The 17,498-nt window shown below is 35.5% G+C and overlaps 1 protein-coding gene and 1 long non-coding RNA gene across 2 annotated transcripts; both read left to right on the top strand.

The window, feature by feature from the left end:
• The first annotated feature begins 2,855 nt into the window (after positions 1-2,855).
• Positions 2,856-3,435, top strand: LOC127716675 (uncharacterized). Its single transcript, XR_007989070.1, has 2 exons — positions 2,856-3,092; positions 3,390-3,435. It is a non-coding gene; the product is annotated as an uncharacterized LOC127716675 (long non-coding RNA).
• Positions 3,436-6,127: 2,692 nt separating this feature from the next.
• Positions 6,128-7,884, top strand: LOC127716663 (uncharacterized). The gene is made up of 2 exons (XM_052222913.1): positions 6,128-7,541; positions 7,839-7,884. The coding sequence occupies exon 1, from the start codon at positions 6,161-6,163 to the stop codon at positions 7,154-7,156; it is 996 nt and encodes a 331-aa protein (XP_052078873.1). The 5' UTR covers positions 6,128-6,160; the 3' UTR covers positions 7,157-7,541; positions 7,839-7,884.
• Positions 7,885-17,498: the final 9,614 nt, after the last annotated feature.

Raw genomic sequence — 17,498 nt, 5'->3', positions numbered from 1 at the left:
AAAAAAAAGAAAATGGTGTATGATTTCCAATGAGACAATTCTCCACCAGAGACCAAGCGATGTAGACGTTTACAACTGTAGGTCACCATACAGCCTTTAACAATGAGCAGATCACATACTACATAGTAAGCTATAAAAGACCCTGAAATAACAATTGTAAAACAATTTAAACAAGAAAACTGACGTCTTGATTTACAGTACAAAGCAATAATGAAAAAGTAATATGATATGCAGCAACAATTGACAACCACTGAAATACAGGCTCCTGAAATTGAACAGGAACACAGAGAGTTTTATTATTAAAAGAAGGAATAAATTATTCCTTTAATGTATTAGTATTCTGTGACATTTCATTCCAGATTTTATGATGCATTTTAAAATATTTTTGAAATTCAAGTTTACTTTCTTCAATTATAGATAAATTTGCAGTGGGGTATGCCCCACACTTCTTTTATTTATATGAAAACATTATTACTTCTTAAAAACAGTATAATATTCTTTTTATTTTGGATTTCAGCTGTCCAGTGCAGAGATGTATTTACTACTCAGATAGGAAACACAAATGTCAATGTCAAAATAAACAAAATACAAGACCAAGTTGTGAGTATTCACACAGAAAATATCAACAATCAAAATAAGAAAAAAAAAAAAAAAAAAAAAAAAAAACACTGAGTCATTACAATTAAATTAAATGCATGATTTATGCTACTGAGAACCAATTATTTCCTTGTTGATAATTTTTTTCTTCTTTTTTTTTGAAAGAGTGGGCACCTATCTAGTAGACTACTTTAAATTCAGAATTCATTTTTTTAGCTTTGCTATGCACTATTTGGTAGACTCTGATTGAAACAATTAAATTTACATTTCATAACCACAAAGTTTGAACGACAATAATAGTCTCTAATCTTTTAAAATGAAGAAAAAAACGAATTTCTTGAATCTGATGATTTATAGATTGATTGATTGTTTGTGTTTTAATGCCACTTTTAGCACTTTTGGCTATATCGTTGTGGCCAGTTTTTATTGGTGGAGGAAAGCGGAGCGCCCTGGAAAGAACCAAGACCTTCGGCAGGATTTGAAGAAAAAAATGATATCCGAAAAAAATAGTATAATTTTATATGCCATAGATGCCTTTCATCTACAAATTAAAAGACCCATTTAGGCCATAAACGCCTTTCATCTACAAATTAAAAGACTCATCAGTGACGCACGAATGAAAAAAATTAATAGGCCAAAAAAGGTACAAGGTTGATGAGCATTTAGGACCGAAAATTCAGAAAGATTTTGCCAAATACAATTAAGGTAAAGAATGGTTTGTAGAAATGATGCACCATGTAGTTTCAGATATTAAAAGCTATGCATCTTTTTTTAATATGATATAAGAAGTAAATTAATATATTGAGTTCTATAATCAAAGGGGGATAACTCTAAGAAGAACTGAGATTTTCAGAATTTTACATTTGTTTTACAGGTTGATGTGATTGTGAACAGTGTCAATTCTCAGCTGAAGTTAGATAAAGGTTCCTTGTCTCATACACTGGTATCTGGTGGTAGCAATTCCTTACAGACAGAAAGCACAAACAAATATCCTAATGGTTTACAATTTGGACAAGTAGCAGTGACATCTGGTGGCAATTTAAAGTGTAAACAAGTCTACCATAGCTGTATAGGGGACTTTAAAATCAGGACAAGTCGGAATCGAAAAAGGTAAGAATAAGGACAAGACAAAATCTCAAAACATGAAAATATGTGGGACAAGAATAAAGAATAAATATTAGGAACAGGAACCAAAAAAGTAAACGTTTACTAACATATGAGCCAGTCCAATCGAAAAGGTACAAAAAGTCCTTTTGATAAACTTTACAGGACACGTTTAAGCTCGCTAAAATATTTTTGAAAAACGATTTTATCCGAAAAAATTGATACTAATGTAAACATTAATAAAATTGTCAATTCTGTCTCAAATTTGTCAGTTAAAATGGAAAAATACGTAGAAATATCTGAATTTTTGCACTTTAGCAAGCGTAAAATCATTTGTTACCGGGAACAATGCTATTCTGAACAGAAGTTAAACCATTTACAACTATATAGAGAGAAAAGGTCAACAATTTTCATCATCTCTACCTATGCCTAAAAAAATGAAGAAAAACAACAGTTTAACGGAAAGGAAAATGCAAAAACTATGTCATCTTGTGTTTTTGAAATTAAAGTTAAGTTAAGTTATTGAATATTATTTAAATCAACCGTCCTTGCGTGCGTTCATTTCGTGTGTGTTTAATTTTCGCTTTGTTTGCGGCACCTAAAGAAATGCGAAAATTTGACCCCGCACAAATTGTCCTCCCTATTCCTAGATTTGCAGCTGTTTTTTTAAAACGTTTCATTGATAAAACTGCTAATCATCGAGTTTATATAAAATTTATATGTAAACTCATTTAACCCTAAAGGTGAAATTACATTCTATATAAATTGGTCTTTTGTGTTGATTGAGATATCTGTTTTTATAACAATTAAATTGGTTAATCATACATGTCATACATTTTGACAACAATGAAGTCAGTGACATGTTCAACAATGTTAACTACCGACCTCTCTTAATTGTTGTCATAACCCAAACATTTTACATTTATTGTAAAACTAAATTATTTACACGAACATACTTTCAAAATGCTCTGTTATACCAGCACAAACTTGATTAAAAACTTCATTTTTTCCATGCTACAATGGACTTGATTTTAAATATTATAGAAGATCTCCGAATATGTGTATTTTATTTTGTAATACACGTATTTATATGTAATCGATTATCTGTCATTCATTCAAACTGATGTTGTTTACATCTTTAACAATACTGTTCTGTAACTCATTCATCATTTGTTCTTCATGGGATCATCATTTTATATTGTTTATGTTTCATTGCGTACATCACTTTATATGCTCCAGTTTTAGGAGTTTTATACAGGACAGTGTAGGAACCCATGTTACTTTCCCCTCTCTTCTGAGTGACGAAAACTGCTCAACAGGCCGTGTGCACAACTGCAAGGAACATTCAGCGGACACGTTGTCCAAAGGAACAATTCGTGGCTAACCACAGCGTGAGTTAAAACATTACAAATTATGTCTTTACATCAGCGATGAACTGTTTTAATATGTTTTCCTATGTTAAAAAGAAACTATGAACATTTAACCGTTCAAACTGTTCGTATCTGCTATTACACAATTTAATTCAGACAGAACCCGACGTGCAATGACGTGTGCAAGAATAATCATTTATTTATTATTATAAAGAACATTAACAGCTTTATATATCTACGAACTGTTTATCCATATTTTAATGGACTTTAACTATCATTGAACACATTGTAAAATTGTATTTATATTTGTATTTTCAGTTTTTCACCATTTGGATTGGTAGTGAAATAAAAGTCAGCTCCTGATTGTTTTATCTTTACATAAACCCAGTCTTCTTGGTTAAACTCGCTGGTCCGGCCAGTACAGTGAAAAAGTTACAACTTGCCTGTTGTTTTTCTTGGATAACGTACGCCACTCCACGACAGTCAGCAGACCCATAACGTAGTTTCAACGACAACGTTTCGTGCTAGTAAATTGACAACAACTTGTCTACACATCTCCTGATCAGGAAATACAACGGAGCATCGTTCGTAGCTGTTACCTTGACACTACGCAACACAGCTTGTGTTTTGGCAGCAAACAAACAACGTTGAGCCATCATGGATCCCAGTCAAGCGGAACAGCAAGAAGAGGTTCAACCCCCAGAGGGAGATGTCCCTGAAGAACTTATAGAGAATCCGTCTAATACCACACATTTAGATGAAAATCCCGAGACGAGGCGAGTACGAGACCTCGAGGAAAAAGGTAAAGGAGCTTTCACAGAAAAACGTGACAAGTTCTGTCAGGAACTAGAGGCCCTCTGGTCAGATGTAGAGTCCCGGTTATCGGAAGTCACCACGCCTCCTAACAAGATCCAGCAAATCTTGACAGCCCAGGATAACCTTGTTAAAGCCTGCACAAATTATCGTAGGCTCACAGATGAGTACCTGGACTTTCTGAAAAGGACCAGAACATTGGACAGTCAAAAAGACATAGACGCATGCAATCTCACATTGGATATTCGTCTGTCCAAAGTGGACCATGCCCTAGAAACATTGCACGAACATCGGCTCGACCTGACAAAGGCTAAATCTACTAAAACAAAGACCTCAAAAAGTAAGAAAACCTCACATAGTGGTAGCTCTAATGTGTCTGACATGTCAAGCCTAGCACGGAGGAAGCGTGCCAAAGCAGAGGCCGCTAAATCAAAAATAGCCTTTGTCGAACAACATGCACTTATCCTACAACAGGAGGCAATGTTAGAGGAACAAGCCCTGTTCAGACAAACTGAAATGGAACAGGAAGCCACACGCAAAAAGGCTAAAATGGAGCATGAAGCAGAGCAAGAGGCCATACGCAGGAAAGCACAAATTAAACAGGAGGCCGCACGTGTCAGCCGGGAAAAAACCGAGCTGAAAGCCAAGTTAAACCTTCTAGAAGCACAGAAAGAAGCTGCAGCCGCAGAAGCCGAGGCTCGTATCCTAGAGTACGATGACAGCCAAGCGCTAGACGATCTCCCTAAAGAGACGGAAGACCCGCTCCAACGTGTGCAAGACTTTGTTAATAAACATCCTGAACCAACCGCCATACAGGAAGCGACAGCCCCTCAACAGAAAAAACAAACGTCTGTTAAGTATGAGCTAAGTCATGAAGCGCCAGCGTTCGAGCCATCTGTGGCACTGAACTTGCCATCACAAACACCTGAGGTCTTGCCTACACATGCTAAGTCACCAGAAGTTAATGTATTCCCAGATCTGGGAACAATGACTGGCATAGGAAAACAAGGCGTTATAGAAGAGATCCCTGTTTCACACCAAAAACAAGGCGTAATAGAAGAGAACCCTGTTGCATACCAGCAACAAATCAATCCTACGTCGGAGATAACCAGATTTCTCCTACGCAAGGACCTGTTGTTCTCCCGGCTAACAAGCTTTAACGACCGGGCAGAATCCTTCCATACATGGAAAGCCAGCTTTAAAAACGTCATAGACGAATTACAAGTTTCGGACTCGGAACAGATAGACCTACTTATTAAATGGCTTGGACCAGATTCTGCCAAACATGCCATGAGTATAAGGGCATCAAATGCCAACAACCCAACAAGAGGCCTACAGAGACTATGGGAGAGACTTGACAACCGATATGGTGCTCCAGAAATGTTGGAGGCGTCTCTCGTTAACAAACTCGTCAACTTCCCAACACTGAGGAATAAGGACAACTCACTCCTTTACGATTTGTCAGATATTATCTCAGAAATAGAATATCACAAGGAAAATCCCAAGCTGGGATGTTTGCTTGCGTATTTCGACTCTTCATCCGGGATAAATCCTTAGTGGAAAAACTTCCATACGGACTCCAAGAAAAGTGGATAACAAGGGCTTCAAGATACAAGTCTAAATATGAAGTTGCATTTCCACCTTTCACAGAATTATCTGCCTTCATCAGGGAAATTAGCAAAATAAAGAACGATCCTGGGTTCATTTTTGGGTCAAGAGTCACACCAAGTACAAAAGGTGCTGCACCAAAGTTCACACCTCAAACATATTCTAAAGTCAATGTTCATAAGACAGCAAATGAACAGCAACCTGGAGACAGCAGTGAACAACAAAGTCTTTGCATTTTGCATAATACAAAGCATACCTTAAACGAATGCCGAGCGTTCCGTGCCAAATCAATAGAGGAACGCAAGGAACTGTTGAGGCAAAACAATCTTTGTTACAAATGCTGTGATTCGACTATGCACAGAAGTCGTGATTGCAAGGCAAGTATCAGTTGCAATGAATGCGGAAGTAAACAACACACCACCGCATTACACACAAATCGAGTGTACCAACCCAAAGGTGCACCGCCTTCACCGCCTATATCAGTCGACGGCGGGGAGCTAATTGATACATCCTACGGCGGGGAGCAACTTGAGTTAGCTGAAACCAAGCTAACCTCTGTTAGTTCAACTTGCACAGATATCTGTAAAGATGGCAACAGTAGTAAATCTTGTGCCAAGATACTCCCTGAGAATGTCTTTCACAAAAATAATCAGGACAAAGTAATTCGCATGTATGCAATTATTGACGACCAAAGCAACCGGTCTCTCGCTGCTCCTGAATTCTTCAGTCTATTCAACGTACAGGAAGAAACAAAAGACTATATGTTATCCACATGCTCCGGCAGCAAGGTTACTTCCGGAAAACGAGGAAACGGCTTTGTCGTAAAGTCTGTACAAGACAATACTAGATTCAATCTGCCTGAACTGATTGAATGCGATAACATTCCCAATAATCGGAACGAAATTGCTACAACTAAGGATATATTGCAATATCAACACTTGCAAGAACTACAAAAAAATATTCTTCCGATTGATGGAAAATGCAAAATCCTATTGCTCATTGGAAGAGACCTAATAGAGGCACATCACGTCCTTGATCAACGTCTAGGACCACCAAAGGCTCCATTTGCGCAAAAGTTAAACCTGGGTTGGATTATCGTTGGTGAAATACGCTCCGATAAGCAACATGTTCACCTTGAACTCACTACAAAGAAAACAAATCCAACTTGCAGTGTTGTGAAACCACATACAAAGAAATTACCTGAGTGTAATAAAACCAACACCCAGTCAAATGGAATTCGAACTGATTCGTTTAAACAATATCCCCGTTTACATGGGCAACCAAAAACGAAATCAGCGACTTCGATCGTCAAATTTGCAGAAGACGAAAAGTTCATTTCGGAAGCAACATCACCAAAAGTGAATGCCGACAAAGAAAAGTACATCCGAAAACATTCAATTCCCAAGGAAAGCTTTAATTTGCCTTTGGATACGCAAGGACAAGAGGAAAGTAGAATAGACAATTCGGACTTAAGTCACAGAGAAAAGGAACATGGCACCGGCTGGTCTACTGTATGCCGTAAACGTAAAGGAAAGCGTCCGTTTTGCAAGACGTTCCCGTTGGATCGCATATCTGTGTCGAAAGGAGATTCATCCATCAGAACTACAGCCATGAAATTGGATCTTAGATCGCCGCGATCTCGTCGGAAACACCACCTTATCTAGGAAAGAAGCTGTGAAATACCCAGCCTCCCGTTGGATTACTTCCAAGTTCATATAAGTGGAACTTTGGACGGCTGTTATATATTTAATATTTTATTTGTTTTAATAATGGAATAGTGATGTCAGATAGACCTCAGACGGGAAGTGTTATGTAACTCATTCATCATTTGTTCTTCATGGGATCATCATTTTATATTGTTTATGTTTCATTGCGTACATCACTTTATATGCTCCAGTTTTAGGAGTTTTATACAGGACAGTGTAGGAACCCATGTTACTTTCCCCTCTCTTCAGAGTGACGAAAACTGCTCAACAGGCCGTGTGCACAACTGCAAGGAACATTCAGCGGACACGTTGTCCAAAGGAACAATTCGTGGCTAACCACAGCGTGAGTTAAAACATTACAAATTATGTCTTTACATCAGCGATGAACTGTTTTAATATGTTTTCCTATGTTAAAAAGAAACTATGAACATTTAACCGTTCAAACTGTTCGTATCTGCTATTACACAATTTAATTCAGACAGAACCCGATGTGCAATGACGTGTGCAAGAATAATCATCTATTTATTATTATAAAGAACATTAACAGCTTTATATATTCACGAACTGTTAATCCATATTTTAATGGACTGTAATTATCATTGAACACATTGTAAAATTGTATTTATATTTGTATTTTCAGTTTTTCACCATTTGGATTGGTAGTGAAATAAAAGTCAGCTCCTGATTGTTTTATCTTTACATAAACCCAGTCTTCTTGGTTAAACTCGCTGGTCCGGCCAGTACAAATACAATACGGTGATTTTTTTGCGTGTATTTTCATGTTCAGCGAAAATAATACACAGCGAAAATTTAACTTGCTAATATTGTCATCAAATCGCGAAAAATGGCCAACACTAAAAAAACCCGATATACGGTATATGAAATAATTGAGCAAAATCTTTATAAAACAAGGGGGGCGGGGGGTCAGCACTAGAAGGTGTGTATAGTTTACAGCCTAAGGGTATAAGAAAAAGTAACGGTGCTTTACAGACCACAAGCCTGCTACCAATAATTATGCACACTTTTTAGAATTTAGTAATTTGTTTTGTTTTGTGCCTTTTTTGCATGGACTGGCTCATATGTAACTGTGAAATAGTATTCAAGTAATCAATCAGGATAAATCAATGTCCAATAGTCAGCCAATGTCCTATACATGTAGTTATCATTCAGCTTGTCTGTCTTTCCGTCCATCTATTCATTTGCCTTTTATGTGTTCTTCTGTCTGTCCAATGGTGCATCTTTCAGCACTATTATGTCTATAATTACAAGTTAAAATTTTATGCACTGCAGCACAATGTTAAATTTTCTGAAAGGAATTTGGTTTTTGTCGAGTCCGCGACTTCTGTCGCAGAAAGCTAGACATAGGGATAGTGATTTGACGGCGGTGTCCACAGCGCCGTTGATTAACTAAATAAAGGCTTTATATTTCAAAAGGCGGAAAACCTGGAAGCTTCATACTTTGTATATAGATGCCTTATGTAATGAGTTTTGGTCTGTCATATGCCCATTGTTCTTGACCTCATTTTCATGGTTAAGTGACTACTTTAAAAAAAGTTAAGCTTTTTTGTAAAGTTAATTTCCTTCTTATTATGAGTGAATGGATAAATATAATTAATATGTGCTTACCTTAGAAAGTCCTCGTGTCTGTCACACAGTTTTCATTTAACCTCGACCTCATATCATGGATCAGTGAACAAGATTAAGTTTTCGTGGTCAAGTCCATATCTCAGATACTATACGCAATAGGTCTACTATACTTGGTGTCTGGAATGATTGTAAGGTGTACATGTCCAACTGCCAGGTTTTATCTGACCTGGACCTCATTTTTATGGTTCAGTGGTTAAAGTTAAGTTTTTCGTTTTGGTCTTGGAAATGGAAACAGCTAGACATTTCTAAGGTATTTTCGTATGCTTCGACCAATATAAAAAATTCCTTCATGTTGTGCTTTATGCTCATTTAAACATGGGTAGGCATTATATTTGACCTTATTTTACACCTAACAGCGAGGTGTAAAATATGGTCAAATATTATGCCTACCATGTTGAATGAGCATAGAGCATGACATGAAGGAAATATTTCTTAAACAAAAGACAAAAGACAAGACACATACAGTAATTAAAAGCTGGTTTAAAGTTAAGCCTGTTAAACTAAATAAATATTGCCATGGAGCTTTTATCACATTTTTTTCCCTCAGCTATCCCTGGCATACATCAGTTTTTTTTGCGGGTGTTTAATTTTCGCTTTGTTCGCGGCAGCTCAAGAAAAAGAGATTGATTATCTGTCAAATGATAAAGTTAATGTTGTTTTCATTTCTAACAAAACTATAAAAAACTATAGACTGTGATTTTTTTCTCGGATGTTTTTTCCAATTCAGCGAAAAATTATACGTAATGAAAATTTAACCTGCCCATTTTATCATCAAAGTGCATAAAAAAGCCCCAACGTGAAAAAAACCAAATATACAGAATTTGTAGTTTAAACATAACACATGATAGACATATCACTGTGAGACATATCTATAAATAGAAAAAAAGAAGATGTGGTATGATTACCAATGAGACAACTCTTCACAAGAGACCAAAATGACATAGAAATTAACAAATATAGGTCATGGTACAGCCTTCAACAATGAGCAAAGCCCATACCGCATAGTCAGCTATAAAAGGCCCCGAAATGACAAATGTAAAACAATTCAAACGAGAAAACTAACGGCCTAATTTATGTACAAAAAAATGAGCGAAAAACAAATATGTAACACAGCAACAAACGGCAACCTCTGAATTACAGGCTCCTGACTTGGGACAGGCACATACATACAGAATGTGGTAGGGTTAAACATGTTAGCGGGATCCCAACCCTCACCTTAATCTGTGGTGAAACAGTACAAAATAAGAACGAACTATATAAATCAGTTTAAAAAGGATTAACTCGTCAGATGGATACAAATAGAAATATATCTAACAAAAACACAGAGTGGACGTGGCCGGGTTTGTTTTAGGTTTAATAAAGGTTTTATTTTCAGTCTATTCAAGAAATGGTGAAGACCTGTTTAGAGACAGCAGACACACCAACAATATGACGTCCATTGAATTTCCATGCCTTGGTACAAGGTACAGACATTACCCAGCCCAGCTGTCTGCCGACGCAATATTTGATGGTATACGTGACTTCACAGCTAACAATGTGTCATCATCTGTATCATCTGTTATCATTGTAGTGTATGGTTCTCATTGTGAAACAGTTGCAATGGTATTTCTCCTATATCATGAATTGATTTAGCTGAGCTTTAATTCTATGAAATTATACCCTGCTCTAGCTCTAAAAGGGGAGGGGGATTAACATATAGATTATTAGATTCTACAAACTGATATCATGAGATATCAGCAGCTAGCCTAGCCACAATTTGAACCTTTTTGGAGAGAACTACTGGTCTTTATTCCCCCTAGACAGTTTTACATTTTTCAAAGGGAAGCTTGATAACCTCTCTTCACACAATATAAGGTCAGCGATAAATTCTTGTCAGACATTGTGACCTTTCAAGTCTCAAAGCCTTGATATTAGAATTACAGAGCGTCTGAACAGGATAATATAGGGGTAGGAAAGGATGGTAATAATTTACCTTTGTCAGTCTATAGGTACATCTGTAAAACATTTCTGTCCCATTTTTCTTTGCAAGTGCACCTAGTAGATATAACAACCCTCCATTAGTCATAAAAGACTGTAACTAATTAAAATAACTGATTTCTTTTGAATATTTTGCTGCAATGGAAAACTAAACGATGACTACCATTTTATGTTCACAACATTTATTTTATGATCATATCAAATTTGCAATTTGGCATTTATAGTTATCTTGAAAAATATAATAAAAACAGAAAAACTTTAAATAGCAAAAAATGATCTGCAAGACAAAATCTACAAATACGTCATCATCATGGCAAATGTCGTCAGAATATTTCTTATTGGAGTTATTGCCCCTTAAAGACGATTCTCACTTATTTTCTGTTCTATCCTAATTATATTTTAGGATTACTTTTGTTTTGATGTTCATAATAGGGATCGGATGAATCGTTTTTCCACAAGTTTTAATAGCTTGTCTATTTATGTCTTTTATAGATTTATTTTATTGTTTGGTTGCCCTTTAGTTAATTTTTCATTATACAAGTATTTTTTTTATAATTCATTGTTACTTTTGTAGGCTCTTCAAGCAAAAGGAAATTCCAATGCTACAGGGGACCAATCAGTTGTTAAGGGAACAAAAGAGTTCTGTTCAATGATGTATCAAGCAGAATTATATCCCCCTAAAACTTGAAACATTTGACTTTTCTACACTTTACACAAGTATTCCCCATTCCAAACTAAAAGACAAATTGAAAGAGTTGGTATTACTTTGTTTCATTAAAAAGAATGGCGAACGTAGATATAAGTATCTTGTCTTGGGGAGGGATAAATCCTACTTTGTAAAGAATCACTCTGATTCAAACAAAAAATTCTCTGAAACTGACATTATCAAGATGCTTGATTTCTTGATTGACAACATATTTGTTACGTTTGCAGGACGTGTTTTTCAACAGACTGTCGAAATTCCAATGGGAACCAATTGTGCCCCTCTTCTTGCCGACTTGTTTCTTTATTATTATGAGGCTGACTTCATACAGGAACTTCTTAGGAAGAAAGATAAGAAGTTAGCAATATCCTTTAACTCTACGTTCCGCTATATAGATGATGTTCTCTCACTAAATAATACAAAATTTGGTGACTATGTTGAACGAATCTATCCCATCGAACTAGAGATAAAGGATACTACAGATACAGTTAAGTCTGCCTCATATCATGACTTACATCTAGAAATTGACAATGATGGTCGGTTGAAAACAAAACTTTATGACAAAAGAGATGATTTCAGCTTCCCAATAGTGAACTTTCCATTTCTATGTAGCAACATTCCAGCAGCGCCTGCATACGGAGTATATATCTCCCAATTGATACGATATTCCCGGGCTTGTGTTTCCTATCATGATTTCCTTGATAGAGGATTGCTGCTCACAAGGAAGCTATTAAGCCAAGAGTTCCAAATGGTGAAGTTGAAATCATCCCTTCGTAAATTTTACGGACGCCATCACGAGTTGGTTGACCGTTATGGAATAACCGTTTCACAGATGATATCGGATATGTTCCTTATGTCGTAACTACAATACCCTTCCCTTTTCACGAATGTGACTTACCGAATTAGACTATTTACCGGATTTGTAATAACATAAGCAACACGACGGGTGCCACATGTGGAGCAGGATCTGCTTACCCTTCCGGAGCACCTGAGATCACCCCAGTTTTTGGTGGGGTTCGTGTTGCTTAGTCTTTAGTTTTCTATGTTGTGTCATCTGTACTATTATTTATCTGTTTGTCTTTTTATTTTTGGCCATGGCGTTGTCAGTTTGTTTTCGATCTATGAGTTTGACTGTCCCTCTGGTATCTTTCGTCCTTCTTTTGGACCCATTACAGTTCATTAAAGTCAGTAAAGCAGTGGAAAAGTAGTAGACCTGAGAATGGGAAGTATTTTAAACTAAATTAATTGAAATTCATCCAACGGACAATGTTTACCAAGCCATTGAAAGTTTGGTTCAGGACACATGGGAAAGTGGTAAAGTAGGTCATGGTCATGCAGCAGGCCTTGAAGGTCACACAAAACCTGCTGTGAAGAAAATTGAAAGACTTGAAAATATTGATTTGTGGGAATCAAACGGCCATCTTAGGTCACAACTTTTTCACAAGACATCTGACATTGACATATTTGATCCACTTGAAAACTTGCCAAATTCAAAAGGACCAATCAAAACATCAGAAAATATTCAGTCCGTCCTAGAAAATGAAATTTACCCAGAAGTCAATGAGGTTTATCTATTTCATGGAACAAAAACTGACAACTTTTATGCAGTGATGTCTCAAGGATTAGATTACCGTATGGCAGGGGATAAAGCTATGTTTGGTACTGGAACTTACATGGCTGAAAGCTAAACAAAAGCTGACCAGTACACAGGTAAAATGTAATCTTACTTTGACGTATCTTCTCACATCTTCAAGTTAGAAATCTTCTATTTAGATAATTTTAATTATAATAGAAATGAAACCAAATTCGTTGTTAATTTCAGCATTAAATAAACCAAATTCATGCAACTCAGAAACAAATTATATGTGGCAACTCATGTCGCTTTCAATTGCGTTATTCATCATTATTGATAAATTTTTGTGGAATTATTTTTCTTATTTTAAAGCACCCAAACAAAAGTGTCTTTATTGGAACTCTTTAAATTTCTTGTCCAATGCTCAAATTTTGTATCTCTATTTCATAAGATATCCTTCCCAACCAGATTTATGATTTTGAGAAGTGAAGTACCAAGTTAGACCTGAGTCATTTAGCCTATCGAACATCACCTTGAGGGTCTTTTGGTAGCATTGAAAAGTATGTTCTGGTGTAAAACCCAATGTATCCAGGAGCTTGGTGGTGAAAAACCTAATTTGATCTTTGATGGAGAAGTAAACTGGAATTGATGATACAACCAAAAAAAATATGTCAGTCAATTACATACAAAAATGAAGGGTAAAAACCCAAAATTGTAAATTCTTATTTTGAGCTCTGTAACATAGTTACTATCTTGAGGGTAGGAATGCTGTCAGGCGTCAAAAGGTCATTTTCAGTTACCATCAGCATCAAATTGATTCAAATTTTACTCTGATTTATCAAAATATCCTTAACATTATTCGTTAGATATCTCAAATAATTATCATTGCTGCTATTTTTGCAAAAAATTTAACATGATTTGTCAAAATCAGTCGATTTTTTTATCGTCTAAAATAAAGTGATTATTATTTAGTAATGCACTAAAAATTACCGTTAACGTCATTTGGCAAGAATTTTTACCGTTATTCGCCATGAAGGTATCCCCATTACAACCCTCTATCTTGTGTTGCAGATCCCAGGAACAAAAGATCAACAGATGAGAAGAAGATGATTCTAGACAGATATTGTTTAGGGAAGATCTGCCTTTTACAGAAAACCATTGTGAACCCAAAGAAACCCCCATGTTCATCCTGTCAACAGGTGGCTTGTGAGCACGGCAGTGGGAATGCATGTGATAGAGTTGTTGGGGACGGCGGCCGGATCTTCAGAGAGTTTATTTTCTACATTCAATTTCAAGCCTACCCAGAATATGTCATTACTTATATACGACAGTAGACCTATTTACCAATAATTTAATTCTGGATGTAAATGTCTTCTGATTGGCTGAAAGTTTGTTGTTTATCAGCTCTTAGACATAATTTTATCACATGACCGTGAGGTCATCAACTTTTTTCTAATGATATCCTCCCTTAAAAATGAGAATTTAGAATTAAATTATAATTGTAATATTTTTTCTATCTATGAAGGAGTAACCTCAAAAATGGGGTGCACACTTTTAAATAACACGCTACGCTGGTTATTCAGTGTGCACCAAATTTTTTATGTTATTTCTTCATAGACAGAAAAAATATTAGTCATTCCTTTATCTTTAAAAATTTATATTAGATTTATATTTATATTTTTTTTATGATTCATTTGAAAATCCTTTAGGGACAAGTTTTTATCTTTGAAACTGATGAAGGCTAAGTGGCCAGATTATGTTATTTGTAATTCATAAATTATTATAGATGTACAAATATATATTTTTTTACTTATTTATGTATATTATGTCTTCTGGTTTATGATTTATATGTTAAAACAATCAGTTTCAAGCACAAATTTGACACATTTTTCAATCGATTACCATATGAAAACGACTCAATTCTGTTAACTAACTTATTTGTTTTAGATATTATTTTCAGGTTAAGCTTTTTCTAGATGACTTTGGAGCAATTTATTTTCATGATTTTCTAATTTTGTTTCTTGAATTTATAATGGAAAATTTCTAATTTTGTTTCTTGAATTTATAATGGAAAATTTCAAATTTTACATAATTCATGATGGATTATGTTCTCTTTATTTTTCTACTTACAATAGTTGTGAAAATGAATTGCTTGCAAATATTTATCGGCCTACAGCAATATCTTGCCCTACAAATAGCCCTATAAGAAATATTTTAGGGGATAATCCATTTGATTTTAAGCTCACCTGACCTAAATGTCGTTTCTAATCACTTGGCATCTGTCTTCATCTGTTAACTTTTACAAAATCTTCTCTAAAACTACTTGGCCAAATTTAGTTAAAACTGTCACAATGATCATTAGGGTAACTAATTAAAAAAAATATATCTGATTTTATCCCACCTGCCAAACAAGATGGCGAACATGGCTAAAAATAGAACATAGGGGTAAAATACAAGTTTTGCCTATTATTTTGACCATTGCTATAAATAGAGAAAATCTCAAAGGACCAAACCTGTTCTGAATGTTGAGCTCTTACCTATTGTACTTTAATGTTAAAACTATCTTCTTACAGGTGTTATTGCCTTTACATGTTGAATATTACATTTTTTTTTTAACAATTTCTGCCTTTTATCTGGAGAATTATAACAGATTGATAAAAATTTAAATAGCAAAATTGATCTAAAAGGCAACCTTAAAACAATTTTAACGTTGTAGAAATCTTCAATCGACTCCTTTTAAGAGTTATTGCCATATTTATGATGATTTTTACCAATTTTTTTTGCATTTTTGCCTTATACCTCATAACAATATAAATGTAAGATAGATAGAAATGTTTTATAGCAAAAATGATCAGCAAGACAAGATCTACAAATAAGTCAGGATAACTGATATTGTTAGTTGACTGCTTTTTGAAGTTATTGGCCTTCAATGAGGATTTTCCCCATTTTTATACGACCGCAAACATTTTTTTTGGTTCGTATAATAGTATGATGTCTCCGTCTGCCTCGTCGTCCTCTTCGTCTGAAGACACATTTGTTTTCCTGACGATAACTTTAGTTTTAGCGCATGCATCTCTATGAAATATTTTAAGAAGGTTATATACCACAAAAGGAAGGTTGGGTTTTGATTTTGGAGGTTATGGTACCAACAGTTTAGGAAAAAGGGACAAAAAAACAAGCATTTATATACGACCGCAAAAAATTTTTTGGAATCGTATAATGGTATGATGTCGTCGTCGTCTGCGTCGTCGTCTGCGTCTGCGTCGTCGTCCAAAGACACATTGGTTTCCGGACAATAACTTTAGTTTAAGGGAATGGATCTCTATGAAATTTTTTAAGAAGGTTCAAAACCACAAAAGGAATGTTGGGATTGATTTTGGGGATGATGATTCTAACCGTTTAGGAATTAGGGCCCAAAAAGGGGCCCAAACAAGCATTTTTCTAGTTTCAGGATAATCACTTGTGTATAAGTATTTCGATTGCTCTGAAATTGTACCACAATGTTTAATACCACAAGTAAAAGGTTGGGATTCATTTAAGGGGTTATGGGTCCAACAGTTTAGGAATTCAGGGCCAAAAAGGGGCCAAAAACAAGCATTTTTCTAGTTTCCAGACAATGACTTGTGTGTAAGTGTATGGATCTCTCTGACATTGTACCACATGGTTCCAGATAACAAAGGGAAGGCTGGAATTGACTTTGGGGATTAATTTCCCCAAACATGTAGGAATTAAGGGCCAAAATAAGGCCAAAAACAAGCATTTTTCTAGTTTCCAGACAATAAATTGTGTGTAAGTGTATGGATCTCTTTGAAATTGTACTACAAGGTTCCATGCTACAAAGGAAAGGCTGGGATTGAGTTTTAAGGTTATTGCTCTTAGGGGGGTTTCAAAAAGTTGGGGGGGGGGGAATGTTTTTCCCAATTTTTTAAAGGGATTCATATTTTTTTTACAACATTTTTAAAATTTCTTATTTTTAAAAAGTTTCAAGAAGAAATCTTCAATTGCACAGTATTGCGCAATGGATTTATAAGATCTTTGACCACATTTATTTTGTGTCAGAAACCTAAATTATTTCAAAAGTTTGATCACAATCCAAATTCAGACAGTATAAAGCTTGAATATTGTGTCCAAATTTGCTCAACTGTTCAGGGTTCGACCTCTGCGGTCGTATCAGGCTGCGCTCAGCGAAGCATTTTATTGTAGTTTCCAGACAATAACTTGAGTGTAAGTGTATGGATCTCTCTGACATTTTACCACAAGTTTCCATATCACAAAGGGAAGGCTGGGATTGAGTTTCGGGGTCTTGCCCCAAACAAATTAGGGGTAAAAAAGGGACCAAAACAAGCATTTTTCTAGTTTCCAGACAATAACTTGTGTTTAAGTGTATGGATCTCTCTTAA

This window comes from Mytilus californianus, unplaced genomic scaffold, assembly GCF_021869535.1.
Source record: "Mytilus californianus isolate M0D057914Y unplaced genomic scaffold, xbMytCali1.0.p SCAF_9, whole genome shotgun sequence".
NCBI lineage: Eukaryota > Metazoa > Mollusca > Bivalvia > Mytilida > Mytilidae > Mytilus > Mytilus californianus.
The sequence above is the reverse complement of the archived record's forward strand: the minus strand, read 5'-3'. Positions and strand labels throughout refer to the sequence as shown.